At 34.3% G+C, this 16,078-nt stretch overlaps 1 protein-coding gene across 2 annotated transcripts in view; it reads left to right on the top strand.

Moving 5' to 3' along the window:
• The first annotated feature begins 213 nt into the window (after positions 1 to 213).
• Positions 214 to 16,078, top strand: part of PDE4D (phosphodiesterase 4D) — a 1,062,771-nt gene continuing 1,046,906 nt past the window's right edge. Inside the window, exon 1 of one of the 2 annotated variants that reach the window (XM_031948468.1) lies at positions 214 to 880. In XM_031948468.1, the coding sequence (XP_031804328.1) occupies positions 369 to 880 (512 nt within the window). In that variant the 5' untranslated portion in view covers positions 214 to 368. The remainder of the gene's footprint in view (positions 881 to 16,078) is intronic. The other variant, XM_031948542.1, reaches the window with a different exon arrangement.

Here is a 16,078-nt window from a genome sequence, read left to right as displayed (position 1 = left end):
AAACTGCTAGGGCTCCTGAAGCAGCAGCACCGCCTAAGGAAGGAAGGGGGAACCCTTAGGGAAAGAAACACAGCTTCACACGCCTCAGTGTCTGACTTGGAAAACCTCACAGCTCCACTCAGTCACCACTTCTTTGGATCGGAAGCGTCTTTTATACTCCCTCCTGGTACTGGAGTTCTCTCTTAGAGTTCCATCTTTTCAGGGACTGATTGCTACGGTCTCTTGTGGCTTGCAGTGGGGAGCTCAGCTTTTTCAGGCTCTTTCATCAAGAAGCAGCCGGTGAAGCAGGAGCAGCAGATTCTCGGAGGCGCACCCGACAGCCAGATCCACCAAGCTTAGCAGAAGCAATCCAGAGACCGAGAGCGAGAATGGAGGCAGAGGGCAGCAGTGTGCCGGCTCAGGCTGGCAGTGGCAACGAGGGCAGCGACGGGACCAGTGATGGGGCCACATTGAAAGCCCCCAAACATCTGTGGAGACATGAACAGCACTATCAATACCAGCTCCGGCAACATCAATTCCGCCTCTTGCACCCTCACCACCACCATCCTCCACCTCCGCCTCCACCCCAGTCCCAGTCTCAGCCCCAATCCCAACCCCAACCCCAGCCCCAATGCCCCTTGCAGCAGCAGCAGCAACCACCTCCACCTCCGCCACCTCCTCTACCACCGCCACCACCACCACCACCTCCAGGGGCTACTCGGGGCCGCTACGGGGGCAGCAGTGGCTCCATTAGGGTCAGGCACAGGGGCTACTCCGATACGGAGCGCTACTTGTACTGCAGAACCATGGATCGTGCATCCTATGCCGTGGAGACGGGACACCGACCAGGCTTAAAAAAATCCAGAATGTCTTGGCCCTCATCATTTCAGGGACTGAGACGGTGAGTGGAATTTCTTCTTTATTTCAGTGTCCCTAGAACCTTTTCCCTCTTGCCCTCTTCCTCCCCAAACAAGATCCCCGTGGAATTTTCTTTTGAGAGTCCCATCTCTAGTTGTAGTTGTTTACTTTGCACTCTTGGAGCCTTTTGACAGAAATTATGGGGGTGGGATTAAGAGGATAGGCTGGCAGGAGAAGGGTGTGGAAAGTCTGTCCTTGATTTTAAGTATGGATCTAGTGAGGATGTAGTTGTGACTATTTATTTAACACTTACTCAAGAATGTCTTTAAAATGTTATCTTCCCTCCCAATTTTCTGTGTTCCCCATCCCCTTATCCTACATCTCTCCTCTCATCTATCTCTGGGTTTGAAAGAGTTGGACTCCCCACACCAAATAGATCAGGAGCTAGGGGAACAAGCTTAGATTTCTGGTGAGGTGAGGGCTTGAAACTAGCTGTGTTTCAGTGATGGGAGGGAAGGAGACAAAACTGTTTAGTTACCTACTTAGCCTGTTCAGTGAGGAAGGGGCAAGAGCAGTAGGATAAAAGCAAGCTGGGGCTAGAATTAGAGACCAGAGAATGAAACTCAAGTTTCTCTTTGACAAGTTGGAAAAGTAAATGAAATGGTGAAAAAAAAAAGAATGAAACACGTGGGTGACTTGAAGAGTTAGAGGGAAATGCTCAGCAACTCTCAGGAAAGGATGGTTTTTAGTTGGCAGGTTGCTGCAGCAAAGACCCTGTTCTGTGTTCAGGGTGTATGTGTGTGTGTGTGTGTGTGTGTGTGTGTGTGTGTGTGTGTGTAAGAGGGAGAGAGAGCCAGAGAGCCAGATCAAGAGAGTGGGGGGGGGGGGGGAGGGAAAGAGAGGGAGAGAACAAGAGAAGGAGTGAAGGAGAGAGGGAAAGAATGGAAGACAGGGAGAGAGGAAAAGTGAAGGGGAGAGGGGGAGAGAAAAGGAGAGAGAGGGAGAGAGAGGAGGGGAGAGAGAGAGAGAGAGAGAGAGAGAGAGAGGAGAAGGGAGAGGAGAGAGGGGAGAGGAGAAAAGGAAAGAAGGAAGGAAAAGGGAAAAAGAGATGAGAAGTAGAAACAGACACCAAGATTAGCAACAGACAGTTTTTGGTCATTCAATTAGTTTCCTCGGGAAGAAAGTAAAATGATTTGAAAGAAGAAGGAAGCATGTATATGCCAAAGGAATTGTAACAAGGCTATTTTTAAAAGATAGTGAACATTGGAAGGAACTAGTTAACTTGAAAGGTCACCGAACTCTCGAGAAAATGGGTTCATTTTCCTAACAGGTTTGGAAGTGGAAATGAGGATGGGGTGAAGAGTTCTCCACCTTTGAACATGAATGGCTTTTATTAGCAAAGCAAAAATCCTCTTCCTACTTCTTTATTCCAGACCTGAGGAAATTAATTAATTCTCACTTGCCCTGTAACAATCCAGAAGGAGTCTGTGGGTAAATGGCTCAAATACAGGTCTGGGGTGAACCATCAAATATGTAACTTGAATTGAGACAAAAATGTGGAAAGCTCAGACTAGGATGTGCATCTCAATCTCAGATGTGCACTAGCTCAGATTTATTGGATGTTTGTAATACTGAGTAAATGTATATAAATGTGTGCATCTGTATGAATGTTGTTTACTCAAAAGATAATAGAATCTAGCAGAAAATCTGAGCTTGTGTGCCAAATCACAGGTTTGCCTTCCCTTATCCTTACATAGGTCCCTCCCCCTTCCTTGAAAGACACACACACACACACACACACACACACACACATACATACACACACATACTCTCTCACAAAGACTTTCTCTGAGCTCCTTCAGGACACATGACCTTGATCATGACGTCATTATGTCCCTTTGGTATTCAAAATTGTAGTGTACTTTTCTCTTATGCAAGAGTTCAACCAGATCAGTTTCCATTTGGAATATTAGAAAGATTTTAGAAATTCTTAAACTAAAGCAAAAGTTTGACTTTTGGATTTGTCCCAGCAGCAACCTAAAATGAATTGAACTTTTTTTTTTTGTTTCCAGAAGCAAGGGTATCATTAATGCCTGAGTGTTATGTTATGTAGGTCTTTACAGCTATCTTGAAGAATAGAGTCAATTTAGAAAACCTGGAATAAAAGATTTAATGTCACTGACACAAAATAGGGATTGCCTTTTTATGTAAATTACAAGAAACTTAATACACTAGTTTATGGTGAGGTAGCCTTTTATAGGGGGAAATAAGGTGAGGCCTGGCACCAAAATCTACCTCTGAAAATTAAGTAGGTGAGTGATACGAATTCCTTATTTATAAAATGAGGATAATGTTATCAACTACTAAGGATAAGCATTATTTAGCTTTTTAAGCTCTCTATATATGTGCGTTACAATTCAGTATGATTAAAAATTTAAACATTGGTTCATGGCGTGTCGCCTTTTCGGTTTCATTTTCAAAGAAGAAGATGTATTTGAGCAAGCCCAAATAAGGAAACTTTTGTTAATTAAGATAACTATTATGACATTTTAAATATTTGAATTCACTTTGCTTTTATATGGGTTTTTATATAATGGCTAATTGAAGCTGTCTTTATTTTTGAAGTTTTATAGTCAAGAAAAAATCAAGCCATACAGTAACATTTAGATATTATCTATGTGATAATGTGGACTTTAGAGCTCACTATTGTCCAAACTGAACATCTTTGGGAATGAAATTCTCCCTACCACTTATGTTTTTTTACAATTCTCTACCAGTGCCTCTATTGCTTACTTTCCACATATATTTTCTACAAGTGCATCTAATGCTTACTTTTCCCCGAATGTAAGAGAACAGAACAGCTTTAAATAAACAATTTTCTAAAATAACTGGTGCCAGGAAGTTCATAGAAATTGTACTTATTAATGATCTCAGGAAATGCAAAACAAAACAAAACAAAACAAAACAAAACAAAACATGGAGCTTCTCTTGATTGGAATCTCAGAATGTAAAACTCAAATTAGCCTTAAACATTTGGAGATACTCAAAAAATGACAGGCAGTACAAAGAGATACTTTGCAAAGCTTTGATAGCTTTTAACTTTCAGTATAATTCCCAGCTGGTACAACAGGGTTGTGCATTCTGTTAGTGCATGAATACCTTTTAAAAGTAATGTTCTTTTGTAATTCACATACTTTTTTTTTAAAGCATTCAAGGGAATCAGAGATGGTGGGATTCATTCATCTTGTTTTCAGTGACCTTCCAAATAAACAAGAAAGACTATACTTTTATTAACAAATATTTTAATCATATCATTCAAATTGTAGATTTCAGCTGTCTGTCAAATTAATGTCTCTGAAAATGCCTCATGGAAGGATGGACTGATTGCTTGTGGATGTTCTTTTAAAAGATGCTTTCCCGTTATTTTTAAGCTGTGTTCTACAACTATAGTAAAAAAAGATAGCTGTTTTCAGCCAATATGGAAGTAGTTGCAGAAGTTATTGTTGTCCCTTTTGAAAACATCTACATTTTGGAATGTGGAACAGATTGATTAAAAAGATATAATCTTAAATTCAAACATCAGTATGGAAAATTTAATATAAATCTGATAATTCTTATAAACAGCAAACACTTCACTTATTCCTATAAATAAGACTTTAGAAGTTGTGGTAAATGAAGATAATTTAAGGAAATCTTATGTTCAAAGTTATCTGTCTAGAAGGATAGGCTTCAAGTTTTTAAGCTCAGTTGTAAATGAGATTTTAAAAAATAAATTTTGGTGATATGAAACATATTTACTCCATTAAAACATGAATAAATCTGTTGGGCACTATATTTTGAACTTAGATTGCATTAAATAATCAATTTGTTAAGTATTTCCTTAGACTTGATCAGACCTTTGTTGGACTTAACCAAGTTAAATGAGTTTTTGGTTGTTTTCAGATAGGCTGTGAATCTGTTTTTTGATTTTTATCTTTATGACTACTTTTTCTCCATTTAAAATAATGATGAATATTTTGAAAAACCCGTAAGGAATCAAATTCTAAAGTATAAAATTCATAAATAGTGCCAACAATTCTACAAATGTAATACTTCCTAAATTTCCTTTTATAGGTGAAAGATATGAAAACCAAAAAAGATGGCATTTGAGTTAGATATTTTTTAAAAGAAATTCTCTCATTTATCTTAAAAAGTATTTCTCTGCATTAAATTCCATGTCAATTTTTGAGCGTTTTCTTGACCATATACTTTTAAGTTTTTCAAGAGGCTATATATAATTACAAAGAAAACTTATTAAACAGCAATATTATTAAAATATTTAAATGCTTGACATTTTGTTCTGCAGAATATTGTCTTCTCCATGTTGTCAAAAAATTTTCAAATGAGAATTGATTTTTAATATGTAACCTAGATCCCAGTGTATACAATGTCACAGATACACACACATATATACACATAACTGATTAAAAACTGATCTGTTCAAACTTTATCTGTCATTTATAAAAATCAGTTTCTGATTTTGATTTGTTATCTTTTAATTTTTATTCTTTTTCTTTAAATCAATTGCTTAGATATTAAGAAAAAATGTATGCTGGAAAGAGTATGAGTCTTAGAATAAGACTTGTGAATTGTACTTCTGTCTCCAGTACTAGCTTGCTGTGCTTGTCAGAATCTCTCTGCTTCCATTCCAGGGGATAATGATATTCCTATTATCTGCCTCACAGAGTTATTGAGTGAAAAATGTACTGAAACCTTAAAACACTATTAAAATGTTACTATTGGAAAATAACAGCCCAAGTCAAAAGTTAAATTACATTACATTTTGTGTGTACATTGCAAGCTAAATGGACTTAGACATAGTAAAAATGGGTAGACCAATTGTGTATAATTGTTAAATTAGCAAATTCCCACAAGATTAAATTAAATGAATATTTTGACATCTTATAAAGACAAATTTAATCAGTCAAATAAATAATTTGCATAATACCATTGTTGACTGACTTTTAAAAATGATTGATTAATCCAGGTGTTTGGTTGTCCTGATATTTTGTAGACTTCTATTTTCTAATCATTATGCTATGATACTGGATTGTCTTATAAAGACTCCTAGATATCATTCTGATTTTCTTCAGCCCTGCCTGCTACAGAACCATCTTTTAACATTCACTATTTTCATTTTCTTTTGACAAATAACATTATACATTTTCCAATTACATGTAAGGATAGTTTTTCAGTATTCATTTTTATAAGATTTTGAATTCCAAATTCTTGTCCCTTGTTTTTTTTTCCCCAACATAGTAAGTAGGCAATCTAATATAGGTTATACACTTATAATCAAGGTAAAAATATTTCTACTTTAGTCATGTTGTAAAAAAAAGAAATAGAACTAAAGGGAAAAACACACAACCCCCCCCCAAAGTGAAAATAATATGCTATGATATACATATTCTTTGGTCTTTCTCTGAATGTGAATAGCATTTTCCAAAAGGAGTCTTTTGGCATTGTCTTGGATTGTTGTATTGCTGAAGAGAGGAAGGCAATCATAGTTATTCATTGCATAGTTTGGCTGTTACTGTTACAAAATTCTAGATCTGCTCAATTCACTTAGCTCTAATTCATATAAGTCCTTCTAAGTTTCTTTTGAAATCTACCTGCTCATTATTTATTATAGCTTGTTCAGTCATTTCATTTTTTTGTCTGTCTCTAAAATCTCTTAGTATTTGGAATAATTAATGACCATGATGAAGCTAACATTAAATAAATTTATTATGTTACAAGCACTGTGATAAGCACTTTCTAATTAATATCAAATTTTATTATTGAAACTGAGGCAAACTGGAATTAATTTACTCACCAGAGACACCAATGCATTGTTAGTGGAGTTGTGAAACATCCAACCACTCTGGATAGCATTGTGGAACTATGTCAAAAGGGCTATCAAATTGTGCATACTATTTGACCTACTACTGGGTCTGTATCCCAAGGAAATCATAAAGGAGGGAAAAGGACCCAATGTGCAAAAATGTTTGTAGCAGCTTTTTGTGATAGCAAAGAATTGGAAAATAAGTAGATGTCCATCAATTGGTGAATGGCTGATTTAGTTGTGATATATGAAGGTAATGGAAGATTATTGTTCTATAAAAATGATGAACAAGCTAATTTTAGAAAGGCCTGGAAAGATGTACATGAACTGATGCTGAGTGAAACAAGCAGAACCAGGAGTACATTGTACACAGTAACAGCACAAATGTGTAATGATCAATTATGAAAGACCTGATTCTTTTCCATGGTTCAGTGATCCAAAGCAATCCCAATAGACTTTGGACAGAAAATGCCATCTACAGCCAGAAAAACAACAGCAACAACAACAACAAAAACCACCATCACCACAACAACAACAGAGATTGAATAAAAATCAACATATGCCATGTTCATTTCTTTTTTTTTTTCTGTTTTTCTTCTCTCCTTTGGTTTTTCCCTTTTGCTCTAATTTTTCTCTCCCAACATTATTTATAAAGTAATGTGTATTAAATTTTTTTTTAATTAAAAGAAAAACAAAGAAATAACTCACCAGAGTCACACAGCTAGTAATTATATGAGGCTGGATTTAAACTTGGGTCCTTCCAACTCTAGACCCAGTTCTCTATCCACTGTGCCACCTATCTAAAAATTTTCTAGGGAGGCCACCTCTACAAACATGTCATTCTATAGTCTAAGCAGAATTCAACTGAAACATCAGTCACAAAATAATAGACATTGTTGAAAGTAGAATTTGGAAAATGAATAGAAGTTTGTTCTAGGAAGGAGGAAATTATTGTTAATATCTTAGAGATAGTTAAAAATATGTAGATATCCAAATGTAATTATGCTTCCATTATACATTTAAATGAAGCAAGAATGCTTTCTATCTTGTAACAGAGAATTTCATCACCCCAAATTGTTCATATTGAAGAGTATGTTGCTTTTCCATTGGTCTAACTAATTCCTTACTGTTCTCTTGATGTGTTTCTAACTTCTTAGCTATATTATGGACTGCAAAAGGTTGGGAAACACTTGAGATACAATGATATTTTAATGAGTAAAGAAAGGACACCTAAATCTATTTATTTATCTGGAAAAGGTACTAATTCTACATGAGTTAAAATCTTTTGATATTGCAGAATATAATCATAAAGATTATTTTGTGTATTGTTTAGAAGTATAAAAAGAGAATCAAATATATTTTATCACCCACAAAATAGTCCTATATGTAGGATTATTGTGAATTTAGTACAATTCTTTTGTAATGAAACCCTAACTATTTAGAAAAAAATGGGACTTTGTCCTAGGTTACTAAACAGGTTTGGAGTGTGCTAATAGAATTTGTAATCTTAGCAGTTATGAATAACTCACTCAGCACCAACTTAGAAAACTTAGTTAAATAAAAAGATTCCATTCTTATTTGTCAAGAATGATTAAAATTGGAAGCTTCATGAACTTCCTTCCCTTACCTCCACTATCAGTAGTTATCTTAAAGTGTTCAGCTCTTGTGTAGGTCACACCCCTACCAAGCATCAGTTTCAAGGTGTCTCATCTTTCATTGCACATTTCCTAACATTTGCCCCTCACCTAAAAATTATTGGTTACAGCAATTATATATAACTAGGAACTTATTATTTTCTCACTAACTCTTTAAATGTTTTATTGCACTTTTTCATAGTTGCAATTTAGAGAGCTACAGACTTTTTAAAATATTCAATGAATAAAGCACAAAAGCCAGAAATTTGTTTTGCATTTTTATAAATTACTCTATTCTAATTTTGCTAATTAAGCTAATTATTTATGTTCTGACAAAACAGCAACTTTTTACTTTGTTTTGTTTTTGGTTTTGGTTTTTTAATCAATAAATGTGGCACCATGGTATGGTTACTTCTACTAACCACAGACTTTGCACATCCTGACAGTCTCAGATATCAATCCTTCTTTCATTCAGTTAAATTAAAAAGACTCAAAAATTACAGTATTTAATAGACTAATGGAAATTCAGCAGAGGTATAGAAATCTTGTCACATGAAGAATGAGATAAAAAAAATTGGTTTATAAATGATGTACATACATTCTTCTGATCTTTTATCAGTATTATCACTTACTTATCTCTCTCACATCTCATTCACTCAATATATATTTGGGTTCAGAAAATGAGGCCCCAGAAGAATGGCCATAATACTTGCTATTGAGCATTCCTCTATAGCACAGGAGCATTCATAGGCTAGAAAAATGTATGGAAAAAATTTGAAAGAAAAGTTCAGTAAAACCTTTTTTAACATAACTCATTATCACAAAGATTTAGGCATATGCCAGGGGGTCAAATAATTTCTTATCCTGCCCAAAGGATACCAGTTCTATAAACTGAAAATCACATAATGATTTTATCTTATAACTTAGGATCAGTCATGTCCATGTAATTAAAGGATAGCAACTCTACTCTCATTATTTTTCAAAATGCCTTGTGATCATGTGTAGTGGAAGGATCACTGGTTTTTGAACCAAAGGATCTGCCACTTAATATCTGCTTCACTTTGTATATGTTTCTTAAACTCTCTGGAACACAAGTTTTCATCCTTAATAGACTATTAAACTACTAGTTGAAACCATTGAATTAGATAGTTTCATAAGTCCCTTTCAATTTTCAATCAATGATCATCCTTACTTTATGTTAAGAAATATTTTTTCTTCCTTTTAAGAACTGGAAGTCTATTCTTTTCTTGCAAAGAAGGGAATTTATACTTTCTTAATTTATTAATCAATCTTATTTTAAACACACATCCCACATGCAAACAGACATTTATTGCTCATGAAGTAGTGAACAATTTATTTTTCATCTACATTCAATAATCCTATTTTTTCCAAATTAAAAAAAAAAAGTACAACATTATCTAAGGTTTTACCTTAGTCCATAGAGTGGTATTATAAATCAAAATATTTCAACTTGGAATTATCATCACTATACATAACTTCTACCAATCTATCATATATCTCTGTCTATGTTCACATTATGTACTTAAGTACAGAAGCATATGTCACCACTATTTAATGCCTGTTTTTTGAGTAAAGATGATATTTTTATAGCCTGTGATTTTCTATCTTTCGTAACTCATAATCATTTATGTTTTTTTATGTAATATTTACTGATTGGATTTTTTTCAGTTACTATTAATAGTCATTAAGGGGAAAAAAAGGGCTCATTTTTCAAAATGGAAACTATACTGGAAAATACAGGAGGAACCTAAGTCATTGTTTTGTACTAAGTAAGTATATAATCAATCTAACCAATCCATCTTAATCAAAAAAAAATTTTTTTTAGTTTCAATTGAAAGATACAATTCCACTTATCCTTATAGCTTTCTTTATAGTCCCCAATATCAGCCATTCATGAACAATGAAATTTGGAAGATTGATTCTGGCCAACTAGCAAATTAGCAAAGGATTTAGTCTGTTCATGAGAAATATTTAAGATGGCAAAAATTCCCATCTCTCACTTTTATTACTGTGGCCAAGATTTTAAGTTGATTGATTTTTTTCTTGCTAAAAGATGCTTTTTTTCTTGATATATTTTAGTCATCTTAATTTTTAAATATGCTCCTCCTTCACCTCTCCCCAGAGTCATTTTTGTAAGAATGTAACAACAAAAAGAAAAACTAGGGTGGGGGAGGGGAGAAATAATTCAGCAAAATTAACCAATGTTTTAATTAAGTCTAATGGCATGTTCAATGTTTCACACCAAACATCCCTCACCTTTGAAGTACTTCTGAATGATGTTTTAAGATACTTGTCAAGAATTTGACTTCAGGAAAGGATCAAACTCTCTTTGAGATTCAATTATTTTTCTTCCAGGCTTAAAGATCTTGAGTGGGTCCCTATTGATTCTTGGATAAAATACAAATTACAAATTTGTTATTTAAGACCCCTTATAATCTGACCTCAAACTTCTTTTCCAGACATATATTTTTCACTTCCATCCTGTGATACTAGAGGTTTTCTTACCATCTTTTCCTAATCTTAATCTTTCCTTAAGACCAAGCTCAGATGCCAACTTTGTCTCTTTCTTTTCCCTCTCCACCTCTTAATTCTTCAGGTTCTCTCCCATTATCACTGCTCTTCTGTGTATTTATCTATAAGCTTTTCAAAAACCTGGGAATATTTAGTATTTTGTCAATAATTCCCCAGATGTAACAGCTCCAAGTTCCATATAGTCACTTCCTAAATGTATTGAATTGAATTAGGCTCCAAAGCATCATAAACTGGATCACCCTGCGATTTATGTGTTGGAATAATTTTTATTTGTTTTGAGAAGTGTAACAAAGTCTCATTTGCTCTAATTTCATGAAAATTTTACTATGTTTGGTTACCTGAATATTTATTATTGTATATTGTGATGTTAAATAACTAAAAAAAGGATGAGGATAATATGTATGAGAGTCATCAGCTGCGAATACACTGTGATTGAAATATATCTGGTAGCTTAGGGAGGCACCCTCCACAGTAGGAAGGTGGAGTTGCTGCAAAGAAATTCAGCAGTTAGTTCTGGGTCAATGAAAAAAAAAATTTATTATCATAGAGTAAGATAACTTTGAACTACCTATAGATTTTAATTTAAATAAGGACAGGGATTAGATCTCTTCTTTCCCCTGTTATAGATCTCCAGGTGAGGGATATTTCTCTAGTAATGCAGGTTAATACTTTCTGTGCAACTTCTGGTCTTAGTTGTCCCTTAGTTATCCCTTTAGTTTAGCACTAAAGGGATAAATAATTTGTCCAAGTGATTCAGCCTAGGTATCAGAGGCAGAATTTGAACCCAAGTCTTCCTAGATTTGAGACAACTATATAACTTTACCTCTCAGTTTTAATGTACTAACTCAATTTAGTAATTCAGTTCAGGATTTTAATGGAAAGAAAGCTTTTAAAAGTAGAATGTACAGCTAACATGAAAGAAGGCAATTTGACAGATGAAAGAGGGAAAGGCTGATATAGAGGAAGGACAAAGAGAAAGAGGAAATGATGAGACCAAGGAAAAGAGAGGGGAAGAGAAGAAGTTAAAAGAAAAGAGAGTGGAAGGAGAAGGGGGAAGAGTAGAGGGAAAAGCAGAAGAAGGAAAGGAGGGAGAAAAGGATGGAGGGAAAGAGGGAGGAAGAAAGAGAGAGAGAGAGAGAGAGAGAGAGAGAGAGAGAGAGAGAGAGAGAGAGAGAAACAGAGAGAGAAACAGATATAGGGTGGGGAAGGAAAAAGGAGGAGGAGAGAGAAGAGAGAGAGGGAAAGAGGAAGGGAGAGAGGGAGGGAAGAGAAGGGTTTGGCAAAAGAATATATTTCAGAGTAAGGAAAAAGCTAAATGATTATTTTGTTTGGACTATGGTTCATATGTGTCATATATATATATATATATATATATATATATATATTAACTCAAGTAAAAAGAAATTTGAGTGTTAGGTACATAATTGATAGAGGCACTCATGATAAAGTAATTGAATATTAGACAGGGCTGTGGTTATATATAAAACACATTTTTTTAAGTTACTGAGCTTTTCAATAATAGGCTTAATATTTTTTGTTAATTTTGTCTCCTGGGCATTTCATATTCATCTTTTTAATTACTTCATGTTATTGATTTATGAATAAAGAGTTGACATTTTATTTATAAATTATCAAGATTCCCTTTATTTTTCCTTTATACTTCTGTTTTAGATCAGTCCTAACATGGCCAAATTGTACACTCACAGATACCAAAATACCTGGTACCTCCTGGCACCTTGCAGCAGTGAAAGCTGGAACTCAGTTCTCTTTCTTAGCCAGATCCTTAAAAGCCTAGTTAAAATCACCTCAGAACTTTGGCAACAATAATGGAACTAAAAGACACTATAATTTTTGGTACCTATAAGACATGAGTACTTATGCTTTCTCAGATAACTTTCATTCATTTGATTTATTATTGACAGTGTGACTGTTTTAGGAAGGCACACAGAAAGCTGGGTAGCAGATTATCAATACTTCTCTGGTTTGGCATAGTTTACTCTTTAACCCCACTTTTTTGCCTTTAATAACTACTTATTGGTTGACTGATTTATAATGGATTCTTTTGTTGAATGGAAGAGGAGATTTAATTTAATTCAACAAATATAGTATGTCTTCTCTGTGTAAAATACTGCTAGATGCTACAGAGAATGTAGAGATAAATTAGAAATAGTTTTTGTTTACAAGGGGACTACACTCTAGTTTTAACTCTATCACATTATAAGGTAGAAATTAGTTTTAATCACTGATGTGAAATGCATTACTAAGCCAAAAAGAAAAAAATAGAAAAAGAAAAAAGAAATGCATTACTAAGTTAAGTGGTTAGACGTTCCAAGAATTGGAATGCTTTACCAAGCTATTAGTTCAAAGGAAATCATAATCAAAAGATAGACGTACTATAGGATTATTTCAGATAAAACTTTGGCTCTGTGTTCACATTTTTTTTTCTGATTTGTTTTTCTGAATGTAAGTTTATGTAACACTAAAAGGCAGCTAAACTTAGATGAAATCCATCAACAAATCTTGGTTGCAGAGCACAAATGATGAAACACACATCAACTCCCTGGGTAAAGAGGTAATGGGGAAAAGGGGGAAGAATGGGGATTATGTAGATAAGGAATGTGACAGATATTGTTACATATAGTCGATTTTCCAATTAGTTTTGTTAAAAAGTTAACCTTTGTTATAAGAGTGTTTTGGGTCACAAATAGCATATCTGAAAATGATTGTCATTTAAAAATATGACATTTTTTTTAAAAGAAAACAAGTTTGTAGACATGTATGAATCATCATATAGTATGTATTTCATCCACAAATCATCAGATTGAAGTGGGGAAGTGAGGCACAATTCTCATCTGTCACCACTTAAGCTACATCTAATCACAATTCTCAGCAATAAAATTTCTGTCTCTTGGATTTATACAAGTTGTTGATTTAGTGTGGGTTGTTTCTACATAAGGCTATTGGATCCATGTCAAGCAATTCCGTTCAATGGAACATTGTCTTAATTGTACATTTTATTTAACTGAATTGATGACTTGTTTGACTGAATTGTCTAAATGAAGCATTCAATTTGTTTCCCCACAGATCCAGTCTCAATTTGACACTTCACTTCCAGTTGAGTTTTACTTACCATAAGATCTGATAAAAATTATCATGAGTTCTCCAAAACTGTTCAACTATTAAAAATTGTGTGTGTGTGTGTGTGTGTGTGTGTGTAGAGATTCTGAACTCCTGAGAATCAATTACCTACATAGAAATTGGCACCTACCCAGCCAAACAGTCTATGACTTTCAATGGCACTAGAGTCTAAGCTTTAGCTTTAAATATTTGATATAGTTAATTAATGAGTATCTTGAATCTATAGTCCATTATAAAATTTGCTAACAAAAATGGAGAGAAGTAAATTCCAAATGATAGTGATCCCAAATGGAAATGCTATAGAAACAACTTCTTCAAATGTCATCATGAGGTTTTCTGGGTCACTTTAGCCAAGAATATAATCTCTCAATTTACCTGTTAAAAATGACTACTGCAGAGGGTATCATTTTACTCTACTGATAATTTTTTTTAATTGAATGAATCCAGTTATATATTATTACTTATATATTTAACCAGGAAAATTCTGCATACTTTAATATTTTAATTGACTAAATTTGACATTGTATAAAACCTGATTTGATATTTTTGGTAAATTCTGTGTGCATGTGAATAAGTAGGTGTGCCACATCCATAAGCATACATATATTTGGAAAGATAAGTACACATTTCAATTTATTTCTAAAATTTAACTATCTTTAAACAATTTACCTGTATATTTAGTATTTTTGTTTCAACTATTACTTCAGGGTCTATCTTCTTCCTTAAGAAAGCAACAGAGTTATTTTACTTAGAGTCTAATCTTCACTTGAGCTCAGTTTGACAAACAATTATTAAGTGCCTATAATAAGCAAGACATTGTGGTACACATTGCAGATGTAGTTCTTGTCTTTAGATATTTGAAAGATAAAATGTGGACACAGGTAATTATAATACAAGGTAGGAAATCAGAGTCTAGGAAACTGTCAAAGTAAGCAAAGAAAACTTGAGGGAAAAGAGAACAACCCTGACAGATTAAGGGTGGTGGAGGATCAAAGAAAGCTTCATGGAGAACCATTTTTAATGGTTGGACAGAGAAGTTGTCAAGGAAAATAAAGATTCTAAGAGCCTGGAGGAAGGAAGGAATATATTCCAAATGGGGAAGATGGCTTTTGCAAATACACAAAACTAAGTGTAAACTTCAGGAGAAACTGGTCATTTGGTTTGATGGAAATGTAGTACAGGAATGGACATATTAGAAAATAGGATCAGAAAACTATACTGATAAGATTGTAGGATATTTTAAAAGGCAGGCCAATGAGTTTATATTATTCTAGAGACAACAGCCATTGAATATTTTTGAGGAACAGAGTGACATGGTCAAATTCAACCATAGAAATAATATTTTGATTGGAGCAAGAAATGGGCTGGTTAAAAATAAGATTGTACCAAATGGTTAGTAGTACACTGACTCAGGCTTTGTCATTTGTCTTCCATCAAAATTTCAATTGTGAGGTCCAAGGAAGTCACTTATTTATGATGGTGGCTAAATGTCTTATGTAATGCTGGACCACCCTAGTATAGTCATTTCTCATCTCCATTCTACTGAAGGAATAATTGTGGCTGAGTGAGACTGGGGTGAGAAGGACAAGGGCAGTGGAGTCATTGCTGTATCTTTCCCCAGTAGCAATGGTTTTTCACTCCCTGAGTTTTGTGGTGATGAGAACATTATGATGAGGAAGTTCTAGGATTCATTGCAACAAAGTCACTGGATTTCCTTAAATCAGTTGTCCCCTGTCTACCTGAGTCATTTCTCTTCTAAGATTATTTGGTTCAAATTAAGTCAAACAGCATTATATGACTTAACTTGAAGTCATATAAGTAACCAGGTAATTAAAATATACCAATGCTAATGACTCATTGATATAACACAACCACCTTATGAGATGGGAAATAGAGGTAATTATTGATATCCTTGGAGTCAGGAAGGAGTTGAATTTACATCCCATTTTGGACATTTATTATCCATGTGAACACTGCCAACTCACTGAGACTCTTTGATCTTGAATGTCAACATATTTAAAATAAGAATAATACCTGTAGCCTCTGCTTCAGA

Source organism: Sarcophilus harrisii, chromosome 1 (assembly GCF_902635505.1).
Source record: "Sarcophilus harrisii chromosome 1, mSarHar1.11, whole genome shotgun sequence".
Lineage (NCBI taxonomy): Eukaryota > Metazoa > Chordata > Mammalia > Dasyuromorphia > Dasyuridae > Sarcophilus > Sarcophilus harrisii.
This window is presented reverse-complemented; position numbering and strand designations above follow the sequence as displayed.